At 35.2% G+C, this 15,248-nt stretch overlaps 1 protein-coding gene across 1 annotated transcript in view; it reads left to right on the top strand.

Moving 5' to 3' along the window:
• Positions 1 to 14,860, top strand: part of LOC149818720 (cyclin-dependent kinase D-2-like) — a 29,496-nt gene extending 14,636 nt beyond the window's left edge. The window contains exons 2-7 of the mRNA XM_089984408.1: positions 801 to 1,099; positions 1,240 to 1,348; positions 7,022 to 7,147; positions 11,315 to 11,550; positions 11,637 to 11,942; positions 14,583 to 14,860. Of these exons, the coding sequence (XP_089840534.1) occupies positions 801 to 1,099; positions 1,240 to 1,348; positions 7,022 to 7,147; positions 11,315 to 11,550; positions 11,637 to 11,942; positions 14,583 to 14,661 (1,155 nt within the window). The 3' untranslated portion in view covers positions 14,662 to 14,860. The remainder of the gene's footprint in view (positions 1 to 800; positions 1,100 to 1,239; positions 1,349 to 7,021; positions 7,148 to 11,314; positions 11,551 to 11,636; positions 11,943 to 14,582) is intronic.
• Positions 14,861 to 15,248: the final 388 nt, after the last annotated feature.

The raw sequence follows: 15,248 nt of genomic DNA on the forward strand, positions 1-15,248 counted from the left end.
TTGAATAACAATCATTAAGTTTTGACCCTCCATTTGCTTATAAGATTGTAGGCTCTTCGTTTGCTTCCTTTTTTAAAATGATATCAGAGCTACTAAAGAGTGTTAAAGAATGAAAATAGTGATGAGTAGCTGATTAAAGAGATACTTGCTACTGCTAGTTGTAAAGAGGTTCTGACATCACACATGGAGATGACACCTGTTCGACATAGTGTTTGGTTCAATCTGGATTTGTTTGCTGTTGAAAAGGGTATCAGTTTTATGATCCGATGACAAAAAAGATGTTGACTACTAGGCATGTCACCTTTTTAGAATATCTCCTTTCTTTTGCTTCTAAGGTTGAGAAGAAACCTAATACGTCATTGTTTCTGGTTATTTTTCCTTGTAAAAATAAGGACACAAAGCCTAGAGAGAGAATAAACCACTTCAGACATACAGAAATCTCCTGTTCTTGACACAGAGAATGCTCATAATTGTGAAATATAAATATAAATATAAATATAGCTCAACTAGGTCTTTGTTAAAGCATCAATGGTATGCTGAAATCTGCTGATCTCTTTTATGTTTTTGATAACCAGTTTTTGATGTGCTTCCATAGTTGAATATAGTTACAAGCATTTAAGGGATTAGTGGTTGACTTTGTGATATTCCATGATCTACTTGTGTTCTCTGGCTTGTCTAAGTCTGACAAATTAGTTGAAGATGCTTTTCCGTATCATAATAACACTATTACACTGTCTTCAGATTTTTGACATCTTATTCTATTTCAACATGAAAATATCATCTAAAACTTGTTCATGCAGACAAATCGGACAGTTGCTATAAAGAAAATACGTCTGGGTGACTACAAGGAAGGTGTTAACATTACGGCATTGAGGGAAATTAAGCTGCTCAAGGAACTTAAGCACCCAAACATTATTGAATTGATAGATGCCTACCTTCACAAGAGAAATTTGCATCTTGTGTTTGAGTTCATGGAGACTGAGCTGGAAGCAGTCATTAAAAACAAAAACATTGTTCTTTCTCCAGGTGACATAAAGTCATATATGTTGATGACCTTGAAGGGCCTGGCCTTTTGCCATAACAAATGGGTTTTACACAGGTGAAACATCTTATTTCTGTTAGCTTGCATGACAATATGTTCGCATTTTTGTTAGCATCTTAAAGTCTTAAAAACACATAAGGTAAGATTTATGACATAAAAAAGTGGGTTGTTTCTCTGATTTTCTTAGTAACATGCAGGGACATGAAGCCAAACAACTTGTTGATTGGAGCTGATGGTCAACTCAAATTGGCAGACTTTGGCCTTGCACGCATTTTTGGAAGCCCGGATCGCAAATTTACACATCAGGTCAAATTGATATCTCTATTCACAAAAGCAGATTGTGTGATAATAGATGGCTGACAATTTCCATGAACTGTTTGGTTAAAATATTATATGAAACTATGCTTTATGTATTATGTGGTAGCTCATCCATATTTATCACATTCAAGAGGGTTATATCAAGATGGCGTATGTTTACTTCAGAGTATTTGGTATCTACTTATAGTAATTTCTAGAATTGAGGTTAATATATTAAATATTAAATTGGAATATCATGTGCTGTTTTAAGTATTTGATGTTTTTTTTGGTATGATATAGTTGGGTTTTGTTCCATGGATGTAACATATAGTTTCTGTTTCCCTACTTCAAGCAATGACCTAAGTCTACTGACATTATGGATCATGATCTGCATAACTTGTTCTCAACATGCTATGAATTGAACAGCTTGCTATTTAATAGCAACAATTTGTTGATGGGAGTTGAAATATGCTGAGATGATTGTATTGTATTGAAAAGAAGTAGGAAATGGGCATATTCAGACTAAATCTGCTTGATTGCCAATTTTTGTGCAGGCTTTAGTTTGAATTAGAAAAGATCATTTGGTCCTCCTTATGGCCCAAACTTTGTACGAGTTTTGGGTTTCAAAAAAGAAAATTCTAAGGGAAAGATATACATCTTGCTTACTTTTGGCTATTTCATATTTGGGTCTTTGATGTAAATGTTCACGATTTACAAGCACAACATATTATATTTCTCCTTTATGTATGTGGTTGTGATTCTCTAGACACCAGACATGACTATCAATAAATTCCTGTTTTGGGAGCTCCATTGAAATCATTGCTTAAGTCAGTCTTAGACAGACTAAGCACACAAATATTTGAAATCACTAGAAGTATAATTTGTTGCTGTTTAAACTAGCAGGATAGCTCATTATATCATTGTATCATTTTTTGTGAACATGGTTGTTGGGGTTGTTCCCAAAGGCCCTGCCAAGCTGGGGTGGCTCATTTTAATCAAAATGGACTCTGCCTCACTCATAAGGCTGGGTTGCTGTGTGCAGCCAAAGTAGAAAACCCAGTTACTATGACCCTGATATTGCTAGTGTATATGCGTGATTGCTTGAAGAGGTTGCAATATAGTTTTGTGGCTTTCAAAACATGCATAAATGAAGTGCATGTTACATGTTGGCTTCAATTTCCTTTATTATCGTCCAACAGAAACAGTTAATAAGGAAAATGGAAAATACAATGAAAAATTGTAATGGAGTAAACATTAGATAAATTTCTTTTTTCTTTTTATTTTTAAGTTGATAACATATATTCCCACCATGGGATTGCCCATGTGGTTAGGCCAAATTGTGATTATCTATCTGTGACTAGCTTGATGAGTATGCCTTTGTGGGCTAGGCTGGCACCTGGGGTGTACTATGCAGGCTGGGCCATCTTCCTAGACAAGATCCTTGTCATCAAAAAGGGGAAAAATGTTTTTTAGCACAATCTCTCAAATTGACATAAGCTTCAGACTAAAAAAAAATTGTTTAATAGAGATGTGAATCAGTCAACAGCTTGAATCTTCACCTTTCAACTGGTTCTTTTATTGATAAAATAGACCCCACTATAATGTATTTGGTCAAATTATGAAGCGCATTAGTTGAAAAACTAGATTCGGTCAATATGAGGAGTGCAAGATGTAAAGTGAAGTTAGTGTGTCAGGTAAATGACAGGCAATGTTTATATATAGATAATTCATCTCCCCATAGGTTGCCACCTTACAGTGGGATCAGCGATTAAAACCTTTTATCAGCAATTTTAAGGCTTTGGATTATGGGTTAGCATGCCTAGCTATCTGTTAATGTCCCAATGATAATTGTCATGTAGAATTTTGTGACTTCATAAGAAAGTTGGCTGACTGAACACAAATGCTAATTTAGTAAGGTGAAATTTTAATCCAGCATTGATGCTCCAGTTAGAAGGATGGAGAAATGGGAAAATATATTAGTTAAAAGAGGTCGGGGTAGGCCTAAGCAGACATGGATGGAGGTGATAGGAAAGGATATGAATGCTTTGAACCTCACCGAGGACATGGCATTGGATAGAAATGAATGGAGGAGAAGGATTCATGTGGAAGACCCAGAATGATTTTCTTTGTTGGTTCATATCGCCGACCCCAATTGTTTTGGGATGAAGGCGTAGTTGTTGTTGTTGTTGTTTGTTGTATTGATGCCAGTGTAAATGGTGAACCACCTTTGCTATATGTTTCACTTGTGAAAAGGGGATTGGTTGGGAAATAATTTGTACTTGTCAAGAGGGAGGACTTGACAATCAGTAAGGTCAGTTTTATGAAATACAACCCTTATTTCTATGTCAGTTTCATGTAGAATTTTGTGACTTCATAAGAAAGTTGGCTGACTGAACACAAATGCTAATTTAGTAAGGTGAAATTTTAATCCAGCATTGATGCCAGTGTAAATGGTGAACCACCTTTGCTATATGTTTCACTTGTGAAAAGGGGATTAGTTGGGAAATAATTTGTACTTGTCAAGAGGGAGGACTTGACAATCAGTAAGGTCAGTTTTATGAAATATAACCCTTATTTCTATGTCAGACCAATGAAGGTTAACCAAGTCAATATCATACATTTCTATCATATTCCAAGTTAAGATGGAAAAGCATATCTCCAGGATCATGCATTATTTCCTTTGGAAAGGGGCTTCCAATGATAAAGGGTTGAACCTGGTTTGTTGGAACTTAGTCATTTCAATAACTGATTATGGTGGCCTGGGTGTTCGTCGGTTGAAAATTATGAATAAGGCCGTCATCACCAAATGGTGGTGGAGTCTATGCATGGATGACAAACCATGCACCTGACTAATAAAGGAGAAATAGCAGATGGAAACACAGTTCTGATATTTGGTTAGACTATCTGGTGTTTCTCGGGGAGTTGAAAGGCTGAATGAGAATCTAGTTCTAGGTGATGGGGGAACTATTCAGGTTTGGACTGATAAGATGGCTAAATGATAAAGTTACTGATGATTTCCTGGGTTAGTTGGTTTGGCTGAGCACCTGGATGACATGGTGAAAGATTGCTGGTGGATTGGGTATGGTTGGGACATTCACTTCAAGAGAAACTTTAAAGATCATGAATTTATGGCTTTGATGGAATTAATGAGAAGATTTAAAGCTATGTCACAGGGACTCACCAACTGGGTGCCGCACCCGCGTCGCACCCACACCCGATGCAGTCAACCTGAACCTGGGTGCAGTCAACACACCCAGGGTCATTTATGTCCAACTTTTGGACTTTATATATATAACTTTTTTATATTTTTGCCGCACCCCCGCACCCAAGTTTTTTGAAAGTGCCGCACCCCTGCCCCCGCACCCGCACCCATGTGACATAGATTTGAAGCCGTCTGACCTGTCAGGGCTGATGGGGTATATTGGACCTTCAGCAGTACTAGGGTATTTTTGGTTGCAACTTTTATGGATCGATGATGGATCCCAGTCTTGAAATGTTCCACAGAAAGGTTTTGAGGTCCTGGACCTGCAGCTATAACAAGGACATTCACTTGGTTAGTTTCTTTGGACGAGGCGCCTGCTCAAATTATTTTCAGGAAGGTTCTCCATGTCCTAGTAGATGAATTCTATGCTGCCCATCTATTCTGCATATATGTGATTTTTTCCAACAGCTGTAGAAACAGGCCTGGGCAAATCTACGTTCTGAACAGGTTACTCTTGAGAATATTAGAGGGCTTCTCCTGGGACCAAGCCAACTAAGGGAGCAAAAGATGGAAATTTGTATGGAGATGCTGGCTTTTAACTGCATTGTGGACGATCTAGAAAGGAATAACTGAACTTTCAGGGAGTTGTCATTAGTATTTTCATTTTACACAAATCAGTCATCGCTGATGTGTTTACTTCAATCATTGCTAAAGTGGCCACGGTCAGATATATCATGGCTGAAACCCATAATTATGGGCTAGTTTCATGCTTTCCTCTATGCTGTATTGACATCTTGTCAACCAAAAGTGACTATGATCACAATTGAATGTAATAACATTTATTTTCATTTTCCTCACCGAAATCTAGCAGGTTACTATTATCCAAGAAAACATAAAAGCCAATGCAGAATAGGTACTTCTGGACACTGATTATCCAGCACTTGAATAAGTCAGAACTGCAGTTTGCATTGTAATGAAATGAAGATCTTTCACAAAAGTGCACATGCTCACAACAAGTGTCTATTAAAGACACCTTAATCATAAGTTCATAACCCACAAAAGGGCACAAATGAGAGAATTTAAAAGAGAAAATGTTGACTAGTTTGAGTCTAGTTCAAAAAGAACTAGACATCCTAGAAAGACAAAAAGATAAATAAAAGAAAAGAAAAAATGTAAATAATATATAACTATATATGTATTATTATGATTATATATACCTATACATTTATGTATATACACTTTTGAACACTCCCCCTCAAACTTATGGTACAATGAGCAAAAGTTTGTCTAAGAGGAAACGAAATCTAGGAGCGATGAGAGGTTTGGTGAAAAAATCTGCTAATTGGTATTTTGATGTAACATAAGGCAAATCAATGGTCCCATGTAGATACTCCTCTCTGACATAGTGACAATGAGTGTTGTGAAAAGCGTTGAGGCATAGCGAGACGCTCCACCAAAAACCGAGGTAAGGCGTAAGCCTCAATTTTTTTTTGAAAACTTCTCAATTCGGTTATTAAGAACATGCTTCAATTTGACATTTTGCCTTAATATGTCCTGTGATTGTGTCATTAGCTATGGCTATTAAGAACATGCTTCAATTTGGTTAGATTTCTAATCTTCTTCAAGCTGACAAGTGATTTTTTATGTGTATAATTTTTTATTATCTTCATTATCATTATCAGATGTGTTGCAAACTTGCAATGTAGCTATAGATCCTTTCATATTACTTCCCTTTGTTACTCATGTTTTTCTTCTCAAAGGCAATGATGGTGTGTGTGATGCGGTGAGTTCTGTGAGCATAGTGAATACTTTATTTTTACATTTCTTACGACACAATATGAAGTGATGTAATAAGTCTTTCCTGAGCCCTTCTGATATGTGGTAGAATAAACTTTTTTACAATTAAATTGAGGCTATTTTCATTTCTTCATATCATTTAGAGTTTGGATTTGCCTTTTGATGCTCACAGTGCTGTTTTTTCTTAGAACAAAGAATAAAATTTGATGGGATCTGACAGTTCGATTCCCATTTATATATAGGAAATTCCTAAGCAATTTAGGTATTTCTTGTACCATTTCAAGAAAAGGCGAACATTGTTTAATTATCGGCATGAAATTGAAAAAAATCCATTCCTGATCTCTCTTGCTCTATCATAGGTTGGAAAATTTTGACATTATTATGCCTACAGTGGCAACCTTGTGATGTTAAAACTGAAGCTTTTACTTAGTGCCTTTATGCTACCAAAGATTAGTTATGATAGCTGTTGCTGATCGTGAATGGTGATTTGATTGCTCCAATGATGATGATCATGATATCCCTTCTCAGAATGGCGGGATAATGTGATGTTATTCTCCTTGTATATTAAATGGTCTAACTGTTCCTCTTAAATTTTCCATAACGCTCTTAATTAAGAATGGCCTTTTCTTGTGTGCGAGTTGGCAATCTTATGGTCATATTTAAAGAAGTGCTGTCCTTTTCAGGTTTTTGCAAGATGGTATAGGGCACCAGAGTTATTGTATGGCACAAAACAATATGGTCCTGCTGTTGATGTTTGGGCTGCTGGATGCATATTTGCTGAGCTTTTGCTTCGGCGGCCTTTCCTACAGGTGGCTGTCTATTCTCGGTAGTGATACCTTTGGGTCTTCCTTTTCTGGATTACTTTTTGATGCATGGTAGTAATTTATGGATGAAAGAAGCAATTTTCTAATAAGCTGAATTTATGTTTATAATGGTTAATGTGATATTAGAACTACAAAATGCTGGCATCTTGGCTCTATTGCAATATTCATTGTGTGCTAGGTATCTTAACAGGTCATCAATGTTCATGAAAATTTTGAACATGGCGTGTTAAAGAGAGGTATTTTAAGACCAATAGTCAGGTTCCCAATGTATTTACTTTCTCTTCCTAAGTGCAAAGCAGATGGCTCAAAGCAAGCTGTCGACCTGTTGGTGATATGCATCTGTCTGCATCATGAAACTGTCAAGATACTAGGGGTGCCTTCTTGTCAGTTCCATCCAGTAAATAGCTGGTACCAACTTGATGATATCATGTCTTCATGATATCATCTTATGGATGATATTAGGCAAGTTTCTTGCGATCATTCTTCATGTATTTCTGTGCTTATGTATGATAATGCTTATCATTTTAATGTCTGTAAGAGTATAGTAGTAAAAATAAAACAGTTTCCTATGTTTTACAAACATAGTCACTGATATCACCTATGTGTTTGAAATATCACGATATTATTGGCAATATAAGGGAAGCCATTTATATTGGCAAAATATCATGATATTTTCAAAATATCACAATGATATCACGATATTATCACAATATTTTTGTGATATTTTTTATTTTTTTATATATTTTAAGCCTAGTTTTTTTATTCTTTGTTTTTTTTGTATCTTAAAACTTTTCAAACTTATTTCCTTATATTTTTTGCAAGATTAGTGGCACAAAATCTATTATTTTCTTATCTTTCTTATTACTTTTTATATTTTCTCAAATTTTAAAACTTCCAAGATTTTCTCGAGAAAAGCCACTTATTCAAGATAACTCTTGAGAAAAACTCTCAACTAGAAATTGCCTTGAACAATGCTGGTGACTACTGACTATCGTCACAAACAATGGTGATGTTTCAAAAATGTTTTTCTTTTTGCAATACTTTGGAAAGTTTTACAGCTAGGTCATTCAATCCCACTACTCTTGGCACTGATTCAGTCCAATCTCTTTTCTTTACTGAAAATGGCAATATTTTCAAAATATCATCTATCTTGAAAATGTCAAGATTTTGTTTGTGATATTAATACTTTTAGTTATTTAATATTTGTATATTATATATATACTGATATTTTTAAGGTTTCCAAAAAGCTAACCATTTTAAAATTTTCACAAGATTTTTAATCAGCCCAGAAAATCCCGATGCTGATGTTGGTGGTGTTGATTTGTATGACACTGGAGATATACTGCTAATGTTTTTCTTCCTGAACCTAGAAACTTGTGATTGTAGTGAAGATGGTGGATGAAAGGCCTTTGTGGAATAGATTTCTTGCATGTACACACGTTTTAGTTAAAAGTGCACCTAGGTGACCTAGCCATCTTGTTGTTTGGCACGTGTTTTAGTTAAAAGCAGCTAGGCAACCTATTCATTGGCACAATGGGCAGTTGGCACTTTGGTGAATGGTGGTTACTAGCCAAGCGCCTAGGATGGCAATCAACAAGAAATGGTAATTGTTTTTAATACATATTAAAAATATAGGAAATTATCATTTATTAAATCTATATATTTTCTACTTTTTTGCTTTTGAAATTTATTCGAAAATAAAATTTTGGGTGTTTCATTAGTGCCTATTGATCACATAGGTCTCACCTGCATAGGACATGCATGAGAGAGAGAGAGAGAGAGAGAGAGAGAGAGTCTTTTAACTCATGTGTTTTCCTAATATATTACTAGGTAAAAAATTGTTAAAATCTATAACTAAAAAGGAAATGTTATGATAGAAGGATCAATTAATTCTAAAATATCATGATATATTACAATAATATCAGAGTATTAATTAACACTATTTTTTATAACTTTTTTTATATTATGGAGTCGTTTGTTATTCTTTATCTTTTTATTTTTCTTCGCATTTTTCAAAAAAATACAAACAGTTATTTTAATATTTTAGATGCCAAGATTTTTTGAGATATATCAAAAAACATATAATATTTTGACTTTTTGCTTGCCCATGTGTGTGTATATATATAGCATTGATTATATTCATGGCCCCACTGTAATCTTATCTATCAATGTTGTAAGTATCGTTGCTATGAGGTTTTCCGATATGATACATGCCCGTATCTCGATACAGGTGTGTATCATATGATAGACCCCGTGTCTTATGATACGCCTATGTATCTTACGATACGGGGTGTATCTTAAGATGCACTATAAATTCTGTTTAAATGCACTTATTTCAAATATTTTTTAAAACATATAAGGCCCCTTGGGGCTAGTTCATATTTATCCCTAAAGAGCTTAAGAGTGATTTAGAGAGATTTTTTCCAAAAAAGGTGATGTTGATGATACTCAATGATTGATGTTATCTAATTCATTTTTGTTTGAATTTTTTTAAAAATTAGTTATGTAAAAATTTTAAGCATTAAAAAAATACTGTTTTTTTTTTTGTTTATGTAAAACACACATTATTATGAATCTTGTGACTTATTAGCATTTTTTTGTGAGATTGCCATTTATAGCATAATATCTTGATTATATAATGTTTGATATCTTATGCATGCCATTCATAGCACATAATTGTTTTGATATGTCATATTATAGTTTTATCTTATGCAATTCATCATTGTTTGATGATGTCTTATGCAGCTCATAGAGATATAAATGCTTCATATGTGATTTTATTGGTTATATTTTGTGAAATTCATCATTGTTTCATGTGTTATGATTTTTTCTTTTAGAATTTTTTCTGATTTTTTTGAATTTTTTTGGAATTTTTTATTAAAATATTACAATTTTCTATGATACGATATGATACAATACGTATCTAACTTTGGGCCTGACTGATACGGGTTACGATACAATACTTACAACCTTGTTATCTAAACTATGGGGTTTTCATGCATCAACTATCACCATCAAGGCATTTTGGTAAATTTAACAAGAAAGCACATTGACAGATGCATTAAAATTCACAAACACAACTAATGCGTTTTTCCATTGCACTATAAAATTAGTTTGATGCTCTTATCTTAACAATGTGTTATGGATCAGTGATGAAATTTCTGAAGTTATTACTTATTAGGGTAAAAATGCAAGAGGTTCTCTACCCACTGTGTTTTTGTCCACGCATGTGCAGACATGCATAGATAAACAATCCACTACCAATTAAAAACCCAAAATAGGGAATTTGGTTCAACTTGTTAAGATAGTGCCTTTTTCATGAAAATGCTGTTCAACGATTAGGAAAGCCTTAAAAGGTTTCCTTTTCTTTTCATCAGTATTACTCAATAGTTACATTCTAACTCCATCCTTAAGTGATGCAGATAGAAAGGTAAAATGACCTTATATGCTAATTAGTTTGCTTCAGGAAACATAAGGACCAAGTCCTACATCTTCTGCATTGCCTGACAGTTGTAACGTGTTAATGTGGCTTTTTTAGGAATTGACCTGTTAGTTTTGGTTATTTAAAACATGCTACTTTGTTTTAAACTTTGAGTGGACGGTATATGAAACAGATTTCCTTATTTTGTGAGTACCTGGGTTCTAAGATTTAGTAGTTGTCTCATGTTTGATCCTGGAATGCAAATAACATCTAGTCTAGTTTCATTTACGGCAAATTTCTTCCTAATGATAAATCATGCATGCTGTCCATTTCATGAAATTCAAGTCTTTCGAAGTTTTGTTTTCTGTGTGCTAATTTTGTTGTGCTGATGTTTCCTCACTTAAGAGTTCATAGTTTTCCTGGACCATATATTGATTATCTGGAATGACAGGTCTTTAATAGTGGTTAAACTCGTCATAGCCCAATTAGCTTTTACTTCAGAAGTACTTTCTAGCCTGTGAACTAAATAGTTTTTAGCCACTTGCAGAGTAATGCCTTCCACAACTGATTTTTCTCTTGAAAAAGCAATTTTCTAACTTCTGACATATTATCATATTCTTTAATCAAAAGTTTGAAAAGATTATATTTTGCACATATTTTATGTCTTTGAAAAGGAAACTTTTCTACTTATATACTATATGTTTTTCTAAGCTATGATAAATCTTGTACAGGGTCAAACTGACATGGATCAGCTTGGTAAGATATTTGCAGTATTTGGCACTCCAAGTCTTTCTCAGTGGCAGGACATGACTTTCCTTCCTGACTATATTGAATATCAACATGTTCCTGCTCAACCATTACGTGTATTATTCCCAATGGCAAGTGAAGATGCACTGGATCTGCTTTCTAAGATGTTCACTTATGATCCAAAAGCTAGAATTTCTGCACAGCAGGCCCTGGAGCATAGGTGCATATTGGTCTAATTTATGTCATATATGTGACATTTTTATTAATAAAGATTTCTAAAATATGTGTTGTTCTATTGGCCAATAGGTACTTTTCCTCTGTTCCTTTGCCTACAAAACCAGCACTGCTTCCCAGACCTGCTAGTAAGGTTGAGACTCGTAATCCTTCAATATCTGCAGAGAGAAATTCCCCAGGTCATCTTGTATTATCACCACCCAATAAGGTGAGGCGAGTAAGTATTCCACCTGGAGGTCATGCAGGTAATCCCCATGCCTTGGGGGTGGTTGAGAAGCATGTTAAGGAGACACCAAATCTACCTACGGGAATTCCAATGTCAATAGACACAAATGGGGGTTTTGGTTCAAACTTTCCATCCAGACCCAAATTAAGCAGGTATTCATTGTATACTTTTGGAACCTCTCTTGACTTCATTTTTCAGTTGCTCGTGACCTGGAAAAATTAACCTGACAATTGAAGTGGTGCATCTTTTTCAAATGGAAGAGCATTTATTGCTACTTACTAATCAATAAAAAGTAACACAATTAAATCAAATCTAAATACGTCACAGCTACAGTAAGTAAATTAGCAAACATAAAACAAGTCAAACAAAAGAATTTTTATTAACAAAAGTAAAATAACATTCAGAAGCAGGGAGAAAACAATGGATACTAAAAGTATATCATGCAGAATATTTATGAATGAGCTAATAATCTATGACTCGTTTCTTGCTTCATCTTCAACCACATCAAAAAGAGGGATAGGAATCAGTTAAGTACATGTGAGTATGCAAATCATGCCCCCCCCCCCCCCCCCTCCAAGTCAAAACTCCTATGGGTTTACATTCCAGTTGGATGATCCACAACTGCAATGCAATTAAATTTGAAAATATTAAACATATGCATGCTTAAATGTAACAAATTCAATATCTAATGTGAAATAAGAAAAGTATTTGAATAAAAATTAAAAAGTATAATACCTGCACTCCTTGTTGGCTTGCAAGAGTAATCATAGATTAGAATGCACAAAAACTATATCCTCTACACACTTGCTGTTGAGTTTTTTTATATTGTAATACCTCTCTCCTGATTGCTGCAATATGAATAACCAGATCGTCATGTTCTGCTTTGTTTCTAATCGACCAATTTTTCCAAATGGCAATGTGAAACATCAAGTTCCAGCAGTGTTTGATCCATGGCCATCTATGCTTTATAAAAAACCACCAATTTAATTTTTTTGATCAAAGTAGTGGAATTTGAGTCCCAAAATTTGGTCTCTTTCCGCACATTTGCAACTACTTTGCACTTTAAAAAGATATGATTGGTTGCTTCTTCCTCACACATAAGTGACATCTATCAAGGAAATTGAAGCCCATCTTCTTTAATGTGTATTGGATCAATAATTTGTTAGCCATTGTGGCGTACACCATCCAAGAGTCTCTTGGAAGTATGTCCTTGGCATATATGAGTTTATTCCACTGTTCCAGATTGTGTTCAGTACTTAATGCTTCACGAAGTTTCTTTCTAGATTTGTCCATGGCTTCCTCCCTAGTCCCTACCTTCCCAAGGCAGGATATCTTCATACTCCGAAGCGATACCCATTCTAACATGCACCAAATTTTTGTTATACATTTGGAATGAATCAATGTTATAATACAGCATTACACCCTCCCATTTGTGTAATCAAACTTATTTCTAACTTCTCTAAGCTTTTGAAGAATGCATCAAAGAGAGGTGTCAACCCTAGGATCTGTCCAAAAATTTGGTGCTCTTCCCATTGCCTATGCTCCACCATCAAATTATCCTTGATTTTCTCCCAAAATACTTTCCAAAAGCATGATTCTCTATAAAATTCATCATAGGACCATAGTGCATTGCATATTTTTTTCATAAAGTCTCTCCAAGTCAAGGGATGTCTATAAAATGTTCAAAGTCAGCTTACCAAGGCTTGAGTTGGTGATGTCTCCGGTCCACATCAGCCCCTCCCAATTTAGGTTTACAAACTTCATCCTACTTCACCACATTGCTCTTCTCTTGCCCACGTCTTTGTTCCACTAGAAATTCACAAAACAGTCCTCAGTCTAGTCCCAAATTATTGATTCTGGCCTGTCTTTCAATGATGTGAACTCAAATGCCATACAGTCCTCGAGTACCAAATGCATAGAACCCTATGTCTGCCTTTAGCAATGACTTCATTCCCACGAGGATTAAGAACTTCAATCAGCAGTGTCCGGGATGAACAGAATATCTGGATGGTTTATTCGAATCACCTCATCAAACTCAAGTTGGTTTGCGCCTCTTGACAGCCCTCTTATATTCTAAGAATTTATTTTCATTTATTTTTTGTCGGGTTTTTCATGGCCTTTTGGGTCTTGGACCAACTGCATTAGGATCGTTTGAGATTTTTTGGCACCCATAGGGTCCCCACAAGAACCCTTGCTGGCGTTGGGAAGCAGCATTTTCTCTATTTATTTCATTCTCTAGTATTACCACCTCCTCTAGCCCTTCAATCTGATCCAACATTTTGAATTTGTTAAGTGGTTACTGGTTTTCTTGTAACTCACATAGTTTCATTTTTTCTTCTTGTTTTCTCCTTAGATGGGAAATGTTGAGCTCTCAGGGCCAGTTTAGGACATCTTTCCTCAACATGCCTTCTGATTCCTACATATGGAGCACAAGTCGAAGAAGATTCAAATTCAAGAGTGTTCTCTCAGTTGTTCCCAGTCTAACTTGATGAATATAGAGTCCAATAAATCCTGATTAATTGGAACTTCTACGAGCAAGCATGCAAATTGAAATCAGTCATAATTCTTTGTCGTATCACCTTCCCCTTACTGACCTGCAGTATTTGGCAAAATGACATTTTACCAAGCTGTAGATGATACTGGCACATAATCTTGGTGTTAGCTACGAAGAAATAACTGGACTTTATCAATGTCTCTGCATATTCATGACTTACATAAAATGATCTTAGTCATGCATGTGTTTACTGGCTTCCAAGAAGCTAGCCACTGACTTGTTTGGATGATATTTGCAGTAGCGACAGGTCATATCTGAAGCGGAAACTTGACATGGATCTTGCCCTTGAGCATTCTATCCAAGAAGAGCAGGGTTGATTTAGTTACGATTATTGATTTTATCAAAGCTGGAGGAGCTTCTGCTATTGCTTATGCCACAAAATATATATGCAATGTGTCATCATCCATTGAAAACTCGCTTTTCCTCAATTGGGAAGTGGAGTTGAGAGAGAAGGTTCTATACATTACACGTTACTGATTACGTGTAGAGGCGTCCTTGCATAATAGAAATAATAAAGAACAATATGTGCATTCTCGCTTGTCTCTTCTGGAAATGATGTAAGAGGATTTCCATATCTTAACAGGAAGGTCATATTTTCTCCTCAATTTCTGGCTTGACTGATCTTGTGATCAACAAGTTAATTGTATGTAGCTGAAACTCCGGCCAGCAACTCTCCCTTGTGTATTTTAGTGTGCATTGGTGGTGATTTTGGTTTTCCAGTTATTCTACTAATTTTACTGATACTCTATTGGGAACACTTCAGAGGATGAACATTTTTTCCATTGGTGGTGATTTTTTTGGTTTTACAGTTACTCCATTGGAAACTCTTCCGTGGAAGAGCATTTTGCATCTGTATGGTTTTTGTTCTTGATCTTGATTGTACCATCTTAATGCTGTGATAACT

Source organism: Nuphar pumila, chromosome 13 (assembly GCF_984573655.1).
Source record: "Nuphar pumila chromosome 13, dmNupPumi1.hap1.1, whole genome shotgun sequence".
NCBI classification, from domain to species: Eukaryota; Viridiplantae; Streptophyta; class Magnoliopsida; order Nymphaeales; family Nymphaeaceae; genus Nuphar; species Nuphar pumila.